General features: G+C 41.6%; 1 protein-coding gene across 1 annotated transcript in view; it reads left to right on the forward strand.

Moving 5' to 3' along the window:
• Positions 1 to 21,952, forward strand: part of PLA2R1 (phospholipase A2 receptor 1) — a 110,445-nt gene that overhangs the window by 69,723 nt on the left and 18,770 nt on the right. Inside the window, 14 exon segments of the mRNA XM_061612696.1 lie at positions 1,031 to 1,134; positions 1,136 to 1,243; positions 1,885 to 2,030; positions 2,643 to 2,661; positions 2,664 to 2,729; positions 3,942 to 4,021; positions 5,218 to 5,253; positions 9,116 to 9,174; positions 9,177 to 9,215; positions 11,240 to 11,265; positions 11,267 to 11,383; positions 18,225 to 18,252; positions 18,255 to 18,325; positions 19,795 to 19,810. Of these exon segments, the coding sequence (XP_061468680.1) occupies positions 1,031 to 1,134; positions 1,136 to 1,243; positions 1,885 to 2,030; positions 2,643 to 2,661; positions 2,664 to 2,729; positions 3,942 to 4,021; positions 5,218 to 5,253; positions 9,116 to 9,174; positions 9,177 to 9,215; positions 11,240 to 11,265; positions 11,267 to 11,383; positions 18,225 to 18,252; positions 18,255 to 18,325; positions 19,795 to 19,810 (915 nt within the window).

The raw sequence follows: 21,952 nt of genomic DNA on the forward strand, positions 1-21,952 counted from the left end.
TCCTCCTTCTCCCTTTCCTTCCGCTACAAGAACTCCTTTACAGCCATATTGTGCTTCTTTGCAAAGGGGGAGAGGAGCATATGTAATATTTTTGCTGACCAACTGGTTGATAGGGGGAGGTTTTAGAGGCGGAGTTTGGAAAAAGCGAAAAGAATGTAGGGTTCTTACCGCTGCATGTGCAGGTGCAAAAAAACATTTTTTTTAATTGGGAAAGATTGAACTAAAAGGCAAAGTGAGGACTATCAGATGACAAACCGAATATGGAAACCATGGATTATCCCGCTCAGTTTGGATAAGCCCTCAGTGTCGCCCTATGAGTTTACTCAAAAAAGGCTCACTGTATTGAGTGGATCTCACTTCCATAGTAAGTTTGCAAGGATTGGTTCCTTAGAATATAGTAGTGTGGAGACAAAAGGATCTGAAAGTGAGACTTTCCAAAGCAAAGAAAAAAAAGGACTGCTGACAAGGATCAGAATGATATATTTTTTCTTTTGTGAAACCCTGGCATTTAGATACTATTCTGGGAATCGTAAGTCAATGGTTACAGTTTTGGGGTTAGTAATAGTTTTCTTTTCCTGCTCATCATAAATCTTTATTTTGGACAACAATAGACAACAAAGCTCAATGTTCTAGAATATGACATTATAAATCATTTTAAAGTTTTTTTATGTTTATGTACCAGTAACAGCATTAAATGTTCCTGCTACGTTTTTAAACATTGCTTTGCTTTTGTTGTGGTAATGGATATTTGTTTAGGTAGCACTGAATGTTTGATGCAAGGGAAGATGCCATAAGCATCACTCAGAATCGGGGTAAGGAAAAGAAAATATAGCTATTTTAAGATTATTAAAAGAAAGAGTGGCATCCAATGGTAGCAAAAACTGCAGGGAAGACAGCTTCCTTCTATTTCTTTCTTCTGGAAGGGAAACACCTACTATCCAACCAAAATGAGTTCCTCATTTGGAACAAGGATAATGGCACTCAAAATACTAAATATCTTCCCTCTCTTCTATCCACCTCACCATTATAGGGCATCCTGGAGGGTGTGTTATGCGACAGCAGGAACCAATTGGTGTCTGGGAGGTGAAAAACTGTACAAGGTTCAAGGCTATGTCACTTTGTAAGCAAAAAAGCCAAATTCCATGGAGAAAATTACCCTAATGAAGAACCACATTTTGAAAAGCCTTTTAATTCATCCATGTTTGGATGGGAATCAGACCGCAATCTGCTCAACTGCTACAAGGTGAAAAGGGGACAAAGTTCTATTGAAATCTCAAATGAAATGGACCTAGGAATCCTTTCTGGGACAATAAATATGATATATGCCAGAATGACATTAAGTTCTCGTTTTCCTGGGAAATCAATGTCCCTGTATTGTTGCTGTTTTTGACTTCTGAGATGCCTTCTTAAACTGTTGTTAGTGTGAGTTGCTCGAGTTGCTATTCTCAAGCTACATTTGTGGGTCTCTAGAATTTCTGAGTTGAGGGGTGGATGCAACTTGTTTTTCGAGCATGTGCATATAAATGTAGGCACATAAATACTAAAGCACCGTGCAGTGCACAACCTGCCATTACCCTTTCTGCAGATGAATACAACATACAGCAAGCAGAGTAGACCCTTTAACAATGTATAAGTTGGGGCCAAGCTGAGGCAGTGACCCTTGATATGGAGTTTTAAGACACATTTCCCTATTTTCAGCAGGAAAAACTTGGAAGGTATGGAGAGATATGGTTACAGAAAACAAAAAGAGAAAAAATTATTTCTTATAAAGCAGAACTTTTGCCAATTTGAGCATGTTATATATTTTCTCCCCAGTTCCCATAGTGTTTTGACAATGTGCAATTCAAACTGATTTGGTGTGTGTGTGTGTGTTTTACTACACAGGTATTTCACAGTGAAAAAGTGTGATGAAAAAGGTCATGGGATGAAGCAGAAACATTGTGTCAAGATTTTGGAGCACATCTTGCCAGTTTTACACATGCCTTTGAAGAGGATTTCTTGGACAAACTTGTGAAGACAATGTTTCACATGTAAGGCTTATATTTAAGACCAGAGAAACATTTCCAGAAAAGAGGCAAAAATCAAATGAATGTTTGGTTTGTAGTACTTTTTTCAGACAATGATCTTTTGAAGTTGGAATTTAAAAAGAATATAATTTTTCTCTTGTACTGATACTGTAGGTAAATTGGAGATAATAACATTAACACAGAAATGCTACAGACTTTACCTTTTGCATTTCATGGTCTTCTGGCCTTACTGAGGATAACACTTCATTCGTTTGAGAAAATGGGCTCCTACCCACAAATAATGCCAAGCAAAACAGCTTGGTAGTAAGTTTTAGAGTGTAAAATTACCTGGAAGGAAAAGTGTTAAGCACCACCTTTCTCTCCCACAACTCCTCCCATCAAAATTGCAGCTTCTTGAGGCTGCTTTTCCTTATGACTAATTGAGGCTTCCCCTTACAGCATGCGCCTTGCTCCTTATTTTCAAAAGGTCAGAAATTTAGTCACCCTTTCACAAAAGCTCAGGACTGTGCAGTAATTTCTGCTCATCTCCATTCACACATCTGATTCTGATTTATGAAAAGATACAATAGTGCCTATCAGTTTTTAATCTACTGGGGTTTGTTTGTTTAATCATAGTGATGAAGAAAGGCATAGTGATGGATTGGACTTAACAAAAGAAACCCAGTAGCTGGAGGATCCTGGGAATGGTCTGATAGAACTCCTGTAATTTTTTCTCATTACCTCACAACAGGCATAGCAAAATAGAAAACAAATTGGATTGTATCCAGTGGTAGCTTTGCCATAGTAGGAAGCATGCCCAAACTCGATTTTCATTCATCTCTCCTACCCATCTAAGTCTCCAATCCCTCAAAAAACTGCTCCTGATGATGCTGGGATCATCTGGAACAGAATGAGATAAGAGCTGCAGAATGTAGGAGGGACCGATGAAAATTGGATGCCCCGAGTTGTGTAAGAGGAAAGACTATCTATTAAGTTACCATTAGATACAACTTTTTGTTTCTGCACATCTACCTGCTACACTTATATAAAGTTTCTGCCCATTCAAAACAAGATTCAGTCTGAGGAGCTGACACCCAATTTGTCCCTCCCTGGCCCTTTTAGCTGAGCACAGCAGCTAAGCCAAGATTCATCTTAGCATGTTGTCCAAACACGAGATCATGATGAAGCTCTCTCCTCCTTAACCATGATTTATAATCATAGGACAAACCTTGACTACAGATTACATTTCACGAGGGTATCGCTTAATCACATCCCCATATTTGGATAGCCAAACCTTGGCTTGACTGTCATGCCCTGCTGATCTAAAAAGATTGGGAAGGTGCAGAGTGATTGTGAACTCCTCCCAGGGAGCCAGCATGTTCACATATTTGGAGTAAGCCATAGTTTGGCTGAGCATTACATGTAAATGCAGCCTATGTCTTTTAACAGGACTATGCTGCCCTGGGCTCCTACTCAGAGAAAGGGCAAGATATAAATGAATAAATAAATAAATAAATAAATAAATATTGATAAGCCCTTGCAATGCATATGTTCAGGAGTGAGATTTTAAATATTGCACTCAAAGGAAATGTAAAATGTCAAAATCAGAATGATTAGAGAGCATCTGCATGCGTACACAGAATTGGGGGGCTAATATTTTCATGCTTGCTGCTTCTCTGCAGTTTAGAGGGGAAAGTAGTAATTTATACAAATGTGCCCATCATATCTGACGCAGTACACATGTATTTTATATTTGAGTATCTGTAGCAGAGTATAAAATGCACTTTGAGAACAGTCCTTTAGAATAACAACAAATAAATCAAGAACGTAAATAAAAAGGAAGACCATGCACTATCCAAAAGTCTTTTTCCTTGCTGATTATACTAAACGTTGCCTCCAAATCATAATTCAGTTTAATGCACTGTTCTGTGGCAGGTTGCATCTGCCTTTTTAGAAACCATTTATATTGAAGATAATGTGAGGAACTGGGCTGCGCCACTACATTGCAATTCTGAGTGTGAATGGATATGAAAGATACCAAAAGGTAAAAAAGCTTAATAAAAATATTTCAGTATATGTGTGGCTTCTATAATGACAATGACTATTTTATAAAGAAAAGCTGAGTAGTAAAGCACATCCCTTGGATGCAGAAGACAGTAGCAATCAGTGGGGCAGAGTGGCATTGTTTACCTTGCTTCCCAACTCCCCATATCACTGCCTGTTACTGAGAGAGTGAGGGGCGAGGCAATGGAGAGCATGGTGCAGGCACAGCAGTAAAGCCAGTCCAACATGTGCCATTGGGAAGCCAGTGAGCAACCCCACTCTGCTGACCATGACTGGCAGAACGTCATGGGTTCAACCCCATTATCTCCAGTTTAAAAAGGATCAGGTAGCAGGGGATCGAAAAGACTTGCCAGAGACCCTGGAGAGCCACTGCTGGTCAGAGTAGAGAATAGTGGGCTAGATGAGCCGATGGTCTGGTCCAGTATAAATGTTGTGCTCTGGTCCATGCTGAATCCCATGGAGAAATCAGCAAATGCTAGACCACAGCCAGGTCCAATTGAGCAACTTCCTCTGACAAAGGTTGGGACCAGACTGAGACCTTTTATGCCTTTGTCTCCAGACTGCCTCCTCCAGGCTCCACCCCCTTGAGAGAATTCCAGGGCCTTAAAGGGTCAACCCACTGGCCTGGGCACTTCTTCATTTCATAGCATCCTTCCTGGCGCATTCCCTGTACTGCCAGACTGGTGATCTGCGGTGGAAGGCATCTGGTGTTTCAGGCTCAGGAAAGAGCCCATGAGGATTGTCCAACAGCCTCAGGTGCAATGGTCTCCCTTTCTTCAGCAGTTAGTCTGAGCCCTGACCCAGCTCCCCTTCCAGTGCCCCTACAACCTCCAACTTGAGGCCAGATCACTGCTGGATGCGGGGATCAGACAATAAGGCAGCTTCATGTGTTTATGTGTATATAGTACATGGTGAATGAGGACTACAGCTGATGATATCTTCACTCCAAACAGCAGCAGAACATATGTACAGTCACTAGGATTTGAATATTACAAGGCAGTATATTTATTTTGAGTGTAGTGTCTTTTTTATTAGTCTGTTTATGTGTAGCAAAAGATATGGTTGATAAAGAGAGGAACACAGTTAAATCATTTCTATGATAGCCCATTGCATGGCTGGCATAAAATGTTAATTATTTCTGTTACAGGTGTGAAACCAAGGATGCCACAGTGGTATATACACGGTAAAAAATGTAAATGTACAGTAGGGCCCCGCTCATACAGCGGGTTACGTTCCGGACTCCCGCTGTAAAGCGAAAACTGCTGTAAAGCGGATCCCATTGACCAAAATGGCGCCCAGCGGCAAAAAAACGGGACCTGGAGAAGGGCTTCAGAAGAAGATCTAAGGTTAGGTTCCTATCAGGAGAGGCATTCCAGAAGATATTGGATTAAATTTCAGTTTATTGTCCTTCATCCAGTCATTATTGCAACCAAGCACTGATTCAGCACATCCTGCCCTTCCTCTTAGGCATGCTTATCTGGGACACTTTAGTCCCACTGAATTCTTCACTCTTCTGAGTGGACATGCATAGGACTGCACTCTGATTAATACAGCCTGCTGTAACAACTTTGCAAGGCATTTTTGGGACTAAGTTGCTCAGATTCAAGCAGAGTTGGATGCCACAGTTCAAACAAGTCCAATGGAGGCATCCAAAGCACTGTCTGATCCATCTGTATTGGATCTGTTTTGATTGTTGTGGCCAGAGGAGTGTTCAAGCTGCTTCAAGAAGAAGACGACTGAGGGGAGATATAACACTCTTCAAGTACTTGAAAGGCTGCCACACAGAGGAGGGCTAGGATCTCTTCTAGATCATCCCAGAGTGCAGGACACGGAATAATGGGCTCAAGTTTCAGGAAGCCAGATTTTGACTGAACATCAGGAAAAACTTCCTAACTGTTAACGTTAGACAATAGAACCAATTATCTAGGGAGGTGGTGCGCTCTCCAACACTGGAGGCATTCAAGATGCAGCTGGATAGCCACCTGTCGGGTATGCTTCAATCTGGATTGCTGCATTGAGGGGGTTGGAATCAATGGCTTTATAGGCCACTTCCAACTCTATCATTCTACAATTCTAAGTAGTTCAGCTGACCACCTGCTCCACTGACCCTTACCCATCTTGGCTTCTTAGAACTAGCCATAGCAAGATAACTGGATGCGTCCAGGTAGTGATCAATGCTTCACTGGAGGAGGGGGAAGTGCCATTCACCTTTAAGGAGGTGGAGGTGCATTCCCTCCTTAAGAGGACCTCCCTGGACCCAGAAGTGTTAAACAACGCTTGCCCAGTGGTGAATACCCCTTTTGGGGCAAGGTGTTGGAGGTGTTGGTGGTCCTGCTTCAGGTATGCTTGTAGGAAACATTACTTCAATCCATTCCAGTCTGGTTTAAGGCCTGGCCATAGCACTCAAACTGCCAGTTCAGGCACATTACCAAATTCTTCCAAGCTACACAGGAAGTGGATGGACTGTGAAAGACCAACCCAAATTGTGTTTGCATTTTGACAAATGTGTAGGGCAGTACAATATCTCAGAGGGGAGGTCAGGTCTCCTGCTCCCCTGGTGCATTCACTATAGCTGCCCAATTTCCCTGCTTTTTGAAGTTTGATAGAATTATCTGTTGGCTATAGGTACATTCTTAAACCACAAGGTTTTTTGCCTGTTAGTGAATTTCCCTCCTTTTTAGCCCGGGAGGTAAGAAATGGGATCCTGTGCAAGTTTGCTGAGAATGAATTGATCACTTGCATGCTTATTGAGTTCAGTGGGATTTACTCCCGTGCAATCATGCTTAGGATAGATAAAACTGACCACAGGGAATAGAGAGAGGAGCAGGCAGGAGGTGGAATAGGAGGGTAGGTTTTATCATTTGCATGTTTATTGAGTTCAGTGAGATTTACTCCTGTGAAATCATGCTTAGGATACGTAAAACTGACCATGGGGAGAAATGGCTGGAGTGGGCAGGGGAGGAGAGGAAGAAGGGAGGAGGAAGAGAGAGGAGAGACGAAGGAGGGGGAAGGCAGGCCTGATCATTTGCGTGCTTATTGAGTTCAATGGGATTAACTCTTATGCAATCATGGCTAGGATAGGAAAAATGACTATGGGAGAAAGGGGAGAGTAGAGGGAAGGAAGAACAGGGAGAGGGGAGCAGGAGGAGAGGGAGAGGGAAGAGGGGATTGGAAGGGGAGGGTGGGGCAAAAGGGAGGTGATGGAAGGGAGGAGGAGGGCAGGTTTGATCATTTGCATGCTTACTGAATTCAATGGGATTTACTCCCATGCAATCATGCTTGAAAATGAAAGGGACTGCCATCAAGTCAATTCCAACTTATGGTGACCCTATGAATAGGGTTTTCATGGTAAGAGGTATTCAGAGGTGGCTTACCATTGCCTTCCTCTGAGGCTGAGAGGCAGTGACTGGCCCAAGGTCACCCAGTGAGCTCCATGGCTGTGTGGGGATCTGAACCCTGGTCTCCCATATTGTAGTCCTAGGATAGGTAAAGCTGACCATGGGGCAGAGGGAGGAGTGGGAGGAGGGGATTGGAAAGGGATGGGGGAGGGGAAGGGAGGGATGAAGGAAGGGAGAGGGAAGGGGCAAGAGGGGATAGGGAGGAGGGGGAGGGGAGGACAGGTTTGATACTTTGCATGCTTTTTAAGTTCAGTGGGATTTACTTCTGTGCAATCATGCTTAGGATAGGTGAAACTGACCTAGAAGGGGGGAGGGGGAGGAGGGCAGGGAGGGGAGGGGGAGGAGATTGGGATGAGATTGGGTGGGCACTGGGCAGAGTTGAAGCCCCTTTCCTTTCCAAAAGGAAAACATTGTGAACAGTATCATTCTTTTTCAGGGTTTCCCCCACCTTTTTATTCTATAGCAGGCACATGTAGCCTCCCACCCAAATTTAAACCAAAGCTGTCCCTGTCCACATCAGACTGTTATTTCACTTGAGGCAGTCATGGCTTCTCCCAAAGAATCCTGGGAAGTATAGTTAGTGAAAGGAGCTGTTAAACCACTCTGGCCACTGGAGCTCTCTCAGAGGAATAGGAGTCTCCTCACACCCTTCACAAACTACACTTCCCAGGATTCTTTGGGGGAAGCCATGACTGTCTCACATGAAATCAAAGTCTGGTGTGGGTGTGGCCCCCTGATTAGACAAGCCCAGCAGCTGGGAGTCTGGCTTTTAGAACCCTGACAGTTGGTTCTTACTGAGCATGCCCAACATTATCATTGAGTTCAAGCCAAAAATTCTTAAATTAATTAAAATCAGCCAGGCATTTTTTTTTTAACATTTAAACTGCAGGAGATGAAGGTCAGAGTATGGTGCAAGGTCAGTAATAGGATTATAGGTACTTTGTGAACATGGCGGGTTTTTAATGAATTTCAACAGGTTGTGAGAATTCTGACAGAAAAATGTCCAAAAGGGGGATTTGTTTTTTCTCTCTCTCTCTACACTTTGAACTCTCTATTCTCTCTGACTGTTTTGTGTATCACCATGAAAATTTAGAGGATTGTTAAGCAAGAGTTTCTGTGTTCAGGGCTATAAGTTTGTAAGGTTTTGTTTTGAAATGAGCTTATGGGAAGCATTAGAATGGCATGGCGTATTTTCAATTTAACATTGCAGAATGCGAAAAATCCATGCTGACTATATTGGAATATATTGGTTAATGGAATATATTCCATTATGTTGGAACCTTCAAGCTTCATTGACTGTTATGTTACCAGAGTTGACTCTGTTCCTTTTATGTTTTTATTTGATGATCATGGGATTTAAAAAAAAAATCTTAAAACTTAATTGATAAACTGATTGATAAACAAACCAATGAAGGCAAAATCACTGTTCTAGAGTTTGCAATATCTTTTTCTTTCATTTCTTGGCTTTCTTCAATGGAATTCCAAGGTAACCTCTCATCCAGGCCCTGACCAGACCCAGATATTGTATAGTTAGCTTGTCAAGATGGCTCCATTTTACCTTCAAATTAATCTGACCCTAGGCTTAGAATAAAGGATTTTGACTGTCATTTCCAATTAAATAACTAAATATTTAAAATATCTACACAGATGGACAGGTGGCTCACCTTTATTGTGCCAGAACTGGGAGGAAGGTGAAAAGAGACCTATGCTGACTCTGAAAAATGTGGTTTCGTTTCTTCCCAAAAAGGTTCATTTTATATTTTTATTTCTTGTATTCCTGATCATTTTAGGAAACGTTTCTTAACAACAGCTTGCATCCTAGACTAAAATATCTGCTTGTGTACACACTGGTGAGGATCATTCAAATAACAACATAATGATTTTCATGTCACAGGTACAGAGGTTGGTATGCCCCATGCTCAGCATAGCTTAAATTTTGGCTAGTCATCAGTGAGTGATTTTTTAAAAAATACATTTTATTAATTTTCAAAAGTAACAATATATTATACATCAATGAGTAATTGAATCTTATATTGTTACAAAGTTCCAGATAAGAACTGCAATCCTGTACATATTTACCTGAGAGTAAGCCCCATTGAATCAGTGGGGCTCACTTCTGAATAGACCTATATAAGATTGCATTGAAGGAGAACTGCACATGGAAGCAGGCTTCTGTATGTATACCAATTGCTGGTTCGGTAACTGTAGGCTTAACTCGGAAGCATATCTAATTTCTGATGTCAGGTATACATGCTGCATTACTTTTTATTACATGTGAATTTTCATCCACATTCTAGCGTAACTGGTCACGTGATCCAACTACACATGACTTAAGCTGGGTTGGGAGTTCAAGGCAAGGCTGTTGACAAAACTAAATTGCACGTGGTTAGAAAAGATGTTCCTATTTTGCACAGCACTCATTTCGAAGTAGCTTACAAAGAAAATGGCAGTGGGTAGGGTATCAGGTAATCACTTGTGTCCTAAAGCTTAAATCATAAAACATATTATTTGGAAGCAAGGCTCACTTCATAGGACTTGCCCCCAGTTTCCAGTAAATGAAATATTTAAGAAACAATTTCTATTGCATAATATATTGTACATGAATAGGAATGCAGTCTAATTTAGGTTGGATCCAACCTAATATGTTTTAAGATAAGACTGTAGATATTTATAACATTTCTGCCAGGTTATTAATACAGAAACACAAAGTGGCTTTATGACAAATTATGCATATGCATTTCATAGCCAAAAACTAGTTTTTTTCTGGCCAGAGCTGTATTGAGAATTCTGATCACAGGTGCTGTGTTTGTCATCCAGACTGCAAATCCTCTAGGAGCCATATGTTCTTGTTTTGTATTTCCCTTTTCTCTGTTCTGTCTTTTCCTACATGAAATCAATTGCTCTGCAACCCTATTTGAGTGAGCAAACAAGCTAAAAAATGTCATTTTTACTAATATATTAAGCACCTATTAACAAAAGTTACTCATCAAAGAACTTTGTGAACTATAGTTAGTGTGCCTCCTATGTTCAATAGGACTTACTCTCAGAAAAGTGAACATAGGATTTCAGCATTAGAGTACAATCAAAATGGCACAATCCAAGTGCTTCATTCCACTATGGGCACCAAATTGTCCTTCATTTGTGAAAATCCAGTCCTCACACATGGAGAAATTACATTTTATCTTGGTAATCGCCAGCTGCAAGAAAGAGAATGCAGGAACAAAATCAAGCTTGTTGTGTTTCTTACACTGAGTTTTCAACAAAAACACAAATACATAAGTATTCTTCATGTGTTCATGGTGTTGCATCAGCGCCAACTGTTGGGGGAATATAGTTTGATTAAATAAGCTAGGACTCCACATCTGCTTTGCTCTTCTGGCACTGACATAAATCTCAATAATAATTGTCCATTAATTATAACGGCTTGTATCCAAATTAGCACTAAGTCCATTGTTCTGTTAGCTCAAGGATTTACACTTGCACAGTGAAATTTCATTCCTTCGCCCTCCTCCTATGCCCTCTAAATCTGTTCTAGAGGTTTTCCCAACTCTCCACAGCAGATCCGGGAAGGGCATGGGATGCATGCAAGGGTGGGAGATAAGGAAGTTCTGCTGTGTAAGCAGAAACCCTTGTGCTAACAGAACAAGGGCACTGGATATCGTTCTACTTTTTTAAGTATGTATGAAATGTAAATTAACATCCAGTGCTGTTAGATCTGTATTTATGCACTAAGTTTAGTTTTATTATGAATTATGTAATTGTTTTTGTTAGAGTTTTGGGGCTTTGCAAGCTGTACCAATTCTCTTAACTTGTATCTGCAAACGTAAAAATATATGGACTATTGAGAGAGAAATACCAAATCAGCAGAGTCATCAAGGAGTATGTCCCAAAGGATGGCTTTACTTTGCATTCAAGGTACTCTCTTGCTTGTCTAAACAAACAAAGGTATTCCAGAGTGTATGAAAATACACTTTTATGCATTTGAATACTGCCGGTGTTTAAGAGAAAAGATTTTCATATACATCTTGTTCCCGTAGATTTATAACAGGGGTCACCACCCTGTTGCCCACAGGTGCATGAGCATCTGCAAAGGTGTTTCCTGAGAGGGTCCCCACCACCACCATCTATACCCCCATTGAAATTAAGGTTGAAAAAAACATGCTATTGTAGCTAGAGATTGAAAGATTTGCCAGTTTCAGTTCTCTTTGTTTCCCCTTTTTTTGCAATCTTAAATTCAGTTCTCCACATTTCTGTAGCAATTTGCGCATTTAAAAAAATCCCAATGAAAATTCTTCAGTATTTTAGTGTGAATTTCTCCTAACGAACTCATTTTTCTACGCAGTTTTGACTAAAGTATACATTTTTGCAAGCAATTTCTCTTAACAATGTATGTTATTCACTAGTATATTCATTTTTATATGCACATTCCCCTAATGTATGTATGTTTGAAAACATTGTTTGGTTGGAGAACTGCATTGTAAAATTCAGATAAGTGTGAGTTTCAAAGAATAGCTGTTTCGGTTCCCGTATTGTTTCAGAAAGTGCAAATTTAATAGATTCAGCTTTAAATGCAAATTAATTCAAATTTCTCCCCACCCCTAATTCTAGCCAGTAGAATCAGTTGCAATGTATGTGGTGCCCATGACAGTTTATCCTGTTTGCAGAAGTGCTGATGGGCCCAAAAAGGTTGGTGACCCCTGATTTATAGGAAAATCTGATTAGGTTAGGTCAGAAGCAACAGAAATGTTGAGTGTATATGTGAAGGAACTGGACACATTGATACCATATGTTATAGCTGCAGCCAATAAGAGCCACCTTCCTGAAAATAACAAATATGCCTGTCAACCTAGTAGTACCAAAGTGGTTACTTAATTTGGCAGAACCCTGGTATAGTAGGGTGAGTCTCCTAACATATTGAAATTATATTCACACTGTTCTCCTGAATCTGTGGACAGCCTCAGTAATATTTTGTCATATTATCAATTTTGTCATATTGTCAGTGGAGTAAATGGTGGATTGTTAAGGTTCCTATTTCTATGCTGTGCCTCCCACTTCTCATGGCGAGTTGCAAGGCAGAGCTTGGAAAAGTTACTTTTTTGAACTACAACTCCCATCAGCCCAATCCAGTGGCCATGCTGGCTGGGGCTGATGGGAGATGTATTTTTAAAAAGTAACTTTTCCAAGCTCAGCAAGCTACTTGGTCAAAAGCTCTCAGAAGGCACTCTAAATCTCTTGAAAGTATGTGCTTTTATGTTGTTTGCTAAACAGGATTTTCTCACAAGCCGCTAATCGTAAAAGGTCCTGCTCCAACCGTCCTTGCCTGGTATGCTCAGGATTTCCAGTAATGAAAGATTATTCATTTGGCTGCCAGCATAGCATTCGTCTGTGGGCAAAATGCCTAGTCGTTTAAAGCGTGCTGGTGTCCAGCAGGCTCGATGTAGGATTTTTGTTGCTGTTGTCGAATTAGTCTCAGTCTAATATCACTGGTGGCTGGCTTAATGCTGCATAAAACTTTTGTGCATTGGGCAGGTGTTAGGCAAGTCCCCAGTTATGTGTTCTGCTGTTGTCTGGTTTAGTCCACAGCTCAGCTTAGTGTATTACATACTAAGGAACAGAGGAAATTGTTCAGTTTTCTGGAGAATGCCAAGGAACATGCCATGAGTAATAGGTCTGGTGTGTCCCCTGTATTTGGTCCAGATTTTGCCTTAATATTGTATTTAAGCAGCTGCCCAGGGGCAGGGAACTTAAAACTTCTTGTTTTAAATGTGCTATTCTGTGTTGGCAGCATTGAAAAGTATAAAATTCTTCTTTCAACCCACAATTCCCACAGGACTGGCTTGTTGGCTGTTGATATATGTCGGTTCCCCTCGCTGAATTGTCACCTTGTAGTGGTGTCAAAGATTGTCCCCCTGGGGTCCCTTGACCTCAGCACCCCAAGGGGGTTCTTTGCTTCTGAGAACAGTCCCAATTCCCTTGGATCACTGCTTCCCAGGCAAACTCTCCCTCTTCCAGGATTTGTTTTACAGTAGATCTGCCACCACCCCTTTCTTAGCTACCACTCTGAATAGGGGGAATTCAGAGCACTAACGGAGATCCTAGAGCAGACCTATTGTTACACCCTCTGCTCTAGGGCATTACCTCACACTAATCAATGGTAGTCATAGCGTCCAGTGATCAAGGACTGAATTTAAAGTCATAGCCCCAAGCGATACACACCATTAATAAAAGGGTAGTTTATTTAAAAGAAAAGAAAGGTACATACAAAAATAGAGCAGCATATATTTCCTTTAAAGCTGATTGCCCTCAACCAGGCTAAACAATAGATATATTTGCATAATACTGTGAGAGATTCAGACAATCAACCCAACAAAACTTACCCTAGCTATACTCACTACAGTAAACATTGGCATCTCCTGGATTACGTAATTGTCCATGCCAGAGATCGTCATGATGTACTCCTCACTAGGGCCATGACGAGTGCTGAGGACTGCTGGACAGATCACCGTTTAATTTGATCCACAATGGCCAATAATATTGTTCCTCAACATAGGCTCCAAGGAAGAAAACCAAGGCATAAAATGAACATCCATGCCCTTCAAGATCCTATTAAGCGAGCTTGCTTTCAAACTACTCTCAAGAAACATCTACTGACTGAACTCCCTGAAAATGTCAAGGAACTCTGGATTAAACTGAAGACATCCATTATTGCAGCATGTGAACAAACTATTGGATACCAAACTAAGAAACATCAGGATTGGTTTGATAAGAATGATAGTGAGATTGAACATAACATTGACAAGAAAAGGAAAGCGTTCCATATATGACAGAAAGACATTAACTGTGCTGCTAAGAAAAAAATCTATGCCAGTGCCAAGGCTGAGGTCCAAAGAAGAACTAGAGAACTTAAGAACACCTGATGGATAAAGAAAGCTCAAGAAATCCAGCATTTTGCTGATGCTCATGATGCATGGAGCTTTTTTAATGCCCCAAAGGCCATTTATGGACCAACAAAGTACGGTACAAATCCCTTACGTTCAATAGATGGTACCAAACTTCTTAAGGATAGAGTCTATTGCACTGCGCTGGAAAGAGCATTACCACGAAATATCGGTGGACAGCAAAAGAGGTTTAAAGATGTTCTTAAAGCGAATCTAAAAAAATATAACATGAACATCAACAACTGGGAAGTCTTGGCCCATGAACGTCCCAAATAGAGGTCAGCTAATCTTGGAAGACAATCTTAACTTGGCCACGAGTGATTGCCAATGAATATGTTGGTTGCCTCAGAGAGAAGGGTCTAGGTGAGCAAATGAGTTGAAGCGTAGGTGTATTGCTGCTGTTGTCCAAACTGGTCTGGCAGCTGTTACACTGGGTGTTCATCTTTATTTCTTAAATTTGTTAGTTGCTTTTCTTCACAAAAGTGAACCCAAAGACACTTAGAATCAATTTTAAAAAGTTAAAATCATTGCATTCCAAGGAGATAGCTGGGCTCTATCAAGACGGAGAAGGTGCTCAGGAGCTATTATGTCAATAGCCTGGGCCATCTAGATGTTCAACAGATGACCAGGGCTTCAATAGGAATGCCAGGCATATTAGCTGGAAAATCCCCCAGAGCCACCTGGAAACCAATTGGATCCATCAGCCTCTGGGGACAGAACCACCAACAGATACTTACAAATCAACTACCTTCCTTGTGTGTTGTCTTTCAGTGAATTTCCAGAGTGGCTAGTCTTTTGCAGCAAAAACAACAAGAAGTCTTGTGACACCATAAAGACAAAGTTAATGAGGTAGCTCAGCCTTTCCCAACCAGTGTGCCTCCAGATGTTGTTGGACCACAATTCCCATCTTTCCTGACCATTGGCAATGCTGGCTGAGGCTGATGGGAGTTGTGGTCCAACAACATCTGGAGGCACACTGGTTGGGAAAGGCTGAGGATGCTAATGGTTGATCACAAAGTCATATATGGCTGTAGTCCTCACTGTGTCCACTGAATTAAGTTAGTCTTACTCCCAAGTAAGCAGGTTTAGGACTGCAGCCTTGCTGTCTTGGTTTTACAGTTCTGCATAAACTTAATATTTTCTTGTTTCCTTCACTCAGAGAGGGAAGTTTGCTCCCTGTTGATATTTTGCTCTTTGTCCTGGATTGTATGACTTTCTTTGGGCATATTAAACATTTTATAGGTACTCTAATTCCAGTGAAATGCCATTTATTTAAGTCATTTTTGTAATTGTGGAATGAAGCTCACTTCACAATAAATTTAGGAGAAGCAGTCAATTGGACAAGTTTATTGCAATAAAAGAAAATACTGATGTACATCAGGAGAGAGAGAGTCAAGTGACAGTTACCTGAACACAAGGAAAGTCTTTCTACATGAAGCATAGTAACACATAGTTATATAGGCATGGCAGGCAAGCATCAAGTTTACCATATATGGAGACTGACATATTACTGAGGAAGAGGTTTTCAGAGCATGTGATGCATACCTTTTGCATGTCACATACATTTTTTCATATTTCATGTTATTTCCAATTCCAAAAAGGTATCTACTAGATGTGAAATCCCTCTCTTAACCACAGCTTCTGCTTTCTTCCAGCTAGCTGGGTCAGTGTACTATTTCCCCATTTCCTCTGCAACTCTGCTACTGCAGCTTAATATATAAGTATATAGAAATCCTTTTTGGCTCTTATAAGCATATTGATTATTTTGTACATATATTGGGAAGGGGTCGAGGCCAGGTCCTTCCTCATAATGCAACTTTTTATTTCATAGATGTGTATTTTATACAGAAAGTAGTCATGCGTGTGCATCTGCTGAAACTTAATGCTCAAGCTAATTTATATTTTAAATGCTTGTGGTAAGCATGATTTTGTGTTTGACAGCTTGAAATCTCCAGTCTTTAACTGAGGAGCACAGATAAAGTCAACAGTTAACAAAAGACATCACTTCTTTCAATCTGAAAAGAACAATAATGAATAATGCATTCCATTGGTCTTTAAAATTCCCTGTAGGAAGCGGATTAAGGCTGGAAGTAAGCACTATAGTGTGACTTACCTCTGAAAAGACATGGTCAGGATTGTAGCCTCTAACAACAAACAGTTTATATACACACCATATCAAAAAACAACACTTTAGAAAAAAGAGAACCCTGTTAGGATGGCAGCAATTAGACATTAATGAATGTGTAAATAACATAAATTGCTTTAGTTATAATATGAGCATGTTAAAAAAAAACTTTCCTTGTCGAGATCTAAGGTGAATAGCAAGAATCTAATAGCCTGTGCTGTGATGGGGGTTGAAAGGGAGCAAAAAGGCAAGGAGGGAAGCACCCAAAAACACTCCAGCCAAAGAGAGGTAAACCCTCCAGGTGCCAAACCAGCAGACAGCAGAGAGTGAAAATAGACATTTTTATTGCAGCCCAAAGTGTTTCGGGTGTTGACAGAACCCTTTGTCAAGGGCAATCTAAAATCAATTACAGAGTAAATTCTGAAATATAAAAAAATACATAAATACATCTGCTCAGAATGAAACAACAAACTGCATAATGCCGGCCAAAAACTACAATTAATAAGGAAAGAACAACCAAACTGAAACAGAATGAAAAATAAACACTCTCTGCTGTCTGCTGGTTTGGCACCTTGAGGGTTTTCCTGTTTGGCCGGAGGGTTGAAAGGGGCAGATGGAAGGAAATCCACTTGATAGTCCATTTCCAATAGATTTCTCATCCCTATTCATATCTCACATTAAACCATATATTGCACAGTGCTGAAATCACAAGCATTTCAATCCTACCCACTCTTGCTGTGCTGCTGGGAAACAAGCTTTGGTCTGGCTCTCATGTCAGCCAAACAAGGCTTGTGGCTCACCTCTCTCCAAACGAACCATGAATGGAAGCCAAGGATTGTTCTTTATTACTGGTAATGGTTTATTTGGGAGAAACAAACCAAAAGCCCATATTCAGATGACATGACAAGCCAGACCATGATTTGTTTCCCAGGAGTGCAGCAAGAGGCAGGGCAGGAGCGAAGCGCTTGTGATTTCAGCAACATCCACTAACATACTGCTATATGAGCCTGCCCGGGCCCTGAGATCCTCAGGAGAGGCCCTTCTCTCGATACCTACGTCCTCACAAGCACGATTAGTGGGGACGCGAGATAGGGCCTTTTCGGTGGCTGCCCCAAGGCTTTGGAACTCCCTTCCTAGGGAAGCAAGAATGGCCCCCTCCTTGCTGTCCTTCCGTCGGCAAGCAAAGACTTTTTTATTTCAACAAGCCTTTGGAAGTGAAAGCTGTTAAGGACAGGTCTTGAAGGGTGCTGCATTGCTGTTGCCTAACTGTATTATTTTAAACTGAGTTTGAATTATTTTAACTGTATGTATGAATGGTTTTAATACTGCAAATTGTTTAATTTGATTTTAATCTAGACTTTTGTATGTTTTTAATTATATGTGTGCTTTTATCTGGAAGCCGTCGTGAGTTCCAGTTTTGGAAAAAGGGCGGGGTAAAAATAATGATAATAAATAAATAAATAAAATAATTCACATTAAACCATGTTTTATTTTAAATGATGGTTTGATGTGACACATGTACCAGACCATTGTCAGTACTTTTAAGATTTTAGGCACACGAACAGACAATTGAAATTTCTCTACTTACTATATAGGCAATGAAAATATTATACTCAGTCTTCAGTAGGTTCCTTTCTTGTGATCACATGTCTCATCCTAAGATTTCCAGTTAATTATATCCTTTTTAGATTAGTGCTTTCTGGTGCAGATTCCAAAAGACCCAAGCACCTGAAGAGCTGGCATTCTGCCCAAGCATTCTGCAATCACTATGATGGATCACTTGCTTCAATTGAAATAATAATAATAATAAAATTTTATTTAGCAGACGCCCATCTGTCCGACTGAACGGACACTCTGGGCGACTTACAATATAAAATACAATATAAAATACAATCTCCTTATATACATAATCATCACATTATTAATGTCATAACATCTCATCTGAAGACCATCTTACGCTGATATAGTGTAAAACCTAACCCACCCCAGAGATCCCATAGGCCTGCCTGAAGAGCCAGGTCTTCAAGGCTCAGCGAAAAGTCAACAGGGAGGGGGCATGCCGAAGGTCAAAGGGAAGTAAGTTCCAGAGGGTGGGGGCCACGATCGAAAAAGCCCTCTCCCTGGTCCGCACCAACCTAGTTGTCTTGGTCGGTGGGACCAAGAGAAGGTCCTGTGAGGCTGATCTTGTTTGGCGGCATATTTGGTGATACTGGAGGCGCTCCTTCAGATAAACTGGGCCGGAACCGTATAGGGTTTTAAAGGTTAAAACCAACACCTTGAATTGGGCCCGGTATACAACTGGCAACCAGTGTAATTCAATCAACACTGGGGTGATATGATCGCGGCGGCGGGTCTGCTTTATTAAGCGTGCCGCCGCATTTTGTACCAGCTGAAGTTTCCGGACCATCTTCAAGGGTAACCCCACGTAGAGCGCATTACAGTAGTCTAATCGAGAGGAGATCAGGGCATGTATCACTCATGGGAGCAGATGTATGGGAAGATAGGGTCGCAGCCTCTGTACTAGATGAAGTTGGTACCAAGCTGCCCGGCTCACTGCAGAAACCTGAGCCTCCATAGACAGCTGGGAGTCCAAGATGACCCTGAGACTGCGGACCTGGTCCTTCAGGGGCAAACTCACCCCATTAAGTATCAGGTCAAAATCACCCAACCTTCCCTTGTCCCCCACTAGTAATACCTCGGTCTTATCGGGGTTCAGCTTCAGCCTGTTCTCTCCCATCCATCCACTTACGGACTCCAGGCACTTGGACAAGGTATCCACAGCCAACTCTGGTGAAGATTTAAATGAGAGATAGAGCTGCGTGTCATCCGCATATTGGTGACACTGCAGCCCAAAACTCCTGATGATGGCTCCCAGCGGTTTCATATAAATGTTAAATAGCATGGGAGAGAGGATAGAACCCTGTGGCACACCACAGTTGAGGGGCCAAGGGTCTGAAACCTCATCCCCCAACACTACCCGTTGATATCTACCGGAGAGATAGGAACGGAACCATTGTAAAACAGTGCCTCCTATTCCCAATTCCTCCAGGCGACTCAACAGGATACCGTGGTCGACGGTATCGAAAGCCGCTGAGAGGTCCAGGAGGACGAGGAAGGTATGTTCTCCCCTATCCAACGCCCTCCTCATATCATCCACCAGAGCGACCAAGGCTGTTTCAGTTCCGTGTCCAGTCCTGAAGCCCGACTGGAAAGGATCTAAATAATCTGCTTCCTCCAAGTGTGTCCGTAGCTGCTTTGCCACCAATGAAGTTGAACAAGGTATACAACATCAATGAAGTTGAACAAGGTATACAAGTGAACACTTTAATAAAGGTGCTATAAATATTTCTCTCTATGAATACTTGGTTTTATGAACAGGATCCCAGACCTAACCAATGGATGTCTGAGACACCTTAAATAAAACCACAAGGGAGTTGTAATGGTTTTGAAGGCTATTTCTTAATTATTGGTACTGATAAAAAGTGAGAGGATCAAAAATCAGGTTCCTACAACTCTTAAAATAATAGTTTTCCATTTTAGATTCAAATATTTGCTTTTTTCTACTATGGTTATAAAATACTACTGCACAACATTTTAGTTAGTGCTAAAGATCACGTCTTCCAGCAGTACTCTGAACACTGTAGTTAAAAGAGGGAAACTGTATTTCCATTAAGAAAGTAATGTTGTCAAAAGAGATATATATTCTCATCTCTTTTATCAGAAGTCAGGGACCCACCTCCTGGGAATAGAAAGCAGGGCTAAAACTATTTCCTGGCAGGTGTGACCCCCTCACACACTTGATGCCCACTCGTCTTTCTCCTTTGGAGAGCAAGACAGGATTTCTGTTGAGCTGTTTAAGAACCTTGCAAAAAGGGGAAAGGGTGGAGAAAGATAAATCTTTCAGACAATGTCAGAACAATAGCAGAAAGACAAGTGGCAGGCACCAGCCCTGTCAATACTCTCTTCCTCTGACCCAGATAGGAAGGGAAGGGCTGGGAATATGTGACTTAGGCAACCACATTTTCAGATGTTGCCCTAACATTGTGCAGAGCAGCAGACCTCTCTCTCTCTCTACCCGAATACAGTCCAGGGACCAAGAGAGTAAACTGGCCACTTTGAAGTAATCCATGGCTCTCAGGAGCTTTTTGGAGGGAATTACATCAGCATCTTCCAGTTCACACAAGGGCTTCCCTATACCTTCCTAGGAGTCCCAGTCTGTGACATATGTGGGTTCTAGGGGTTCAAACAAGATAAGGAATGGTTAGAGGAAGGCCGGGCCTGGCAACCAAGAGGTCTTCTTTATCTTTAAAAGTTGTGCAGGGGGAAGGGAGAATTCCACCTTGTGGTTTTTCCCATTACAGAATTTGCAAGAACACCTGCACTTGGTTTACTTTCTCTTCTCCTAAAGATACAGGATGAGTCTCAGGCTATGAACTTGGCAACCCTATTCTCTACCCAGAGACCTAATGACTGACCTGAAAACACCCAAGGTCAACCCCTCCCTTAGCAGTTTTTGCAGCTAAAGCTCTCTTGCCCGTGTGTTCTGCTGACATGCTGTTCGACCCAAATGACTGCAGAGATGAAAAAGACCACCACAAAGATGTCACATCAGCTACCATGGTCATGAGCACTTCACCCATGTGGGCAAATGATCTATCCTCCATGCCAGACCTCCTCAGATGGCCAAAGCATGGCCTCATTGCTGCTTCCACGTAAAACCTCTTCCAGAGTTAAAGGTTTATTATTTGACGATCAAGGCATTCCCACCTCCTACAGAAAATGACTTTAGCCATGCCTTCCATTGTCAGCAGGTGGATCCTCACCTGATACTGAAAAGAAGAACTTTTCCATTTCAAAACTTGTGATACTAAGCAATGCCAGTGCTTGCTAGGTAAAGTGCCAGATCTGGATACCACTCTAGTCGCCCAATCTTGTATTATTCATGTAGTGGTGAAGTATCCCCACAACCTTGGTGAAGGGACTCGGAGGTGGGCAGAGCACGAGGAGGAGAGAGAGAGAGAGATTACTTGGAATTGGAAGTAAACCCAATTGAGTTACTCCCATGTAACTGTGCGTAGCATGACAACCTTTGTCCCTCTCACACTCGCTCTGGGAGGGAAAAGGAGGAGAAGCCACTGTTGTGTCCTTCCCCCATCAATCCATCAGGCCTCGGTGGTTTGCATTTTTTTATTGCTTGGGCTGCATTTCTTGTTTTGGCTGCTGCCAGAGCAAACAACATCTTTGGAAAGATAGTGGAACAGCTGAGGACCAGGCTGGGGTGGAGGATTCTGCGGCAGCTTTTTAATTTCCCTTCCAAAGAAAGCATGACGTGGGTGGTCACAATTCTGAGAATAGTTGCCAAAAAAAGCCCCAATGAATTCAGCAGGACTTATTTCTGAGTAAAGATACATAGATCATGCT

The sequence above is a fragment of the Rhineura floridana genome, chromosome 2 (genome assembly GCF_030035675.1).
Source record: "Rhineura floridana isolate rRhiFlo1 chromosome 2, rRhiFlo1.hap2, whole genome shotgun sequence".
Taxonomy (NCBI): domain Eukaryota; kingdom Metazoa; phylum Chordata; class Lepidosauria; order Squamata; family Rhineuridae; genus Rhineura; species Rhineura floridana.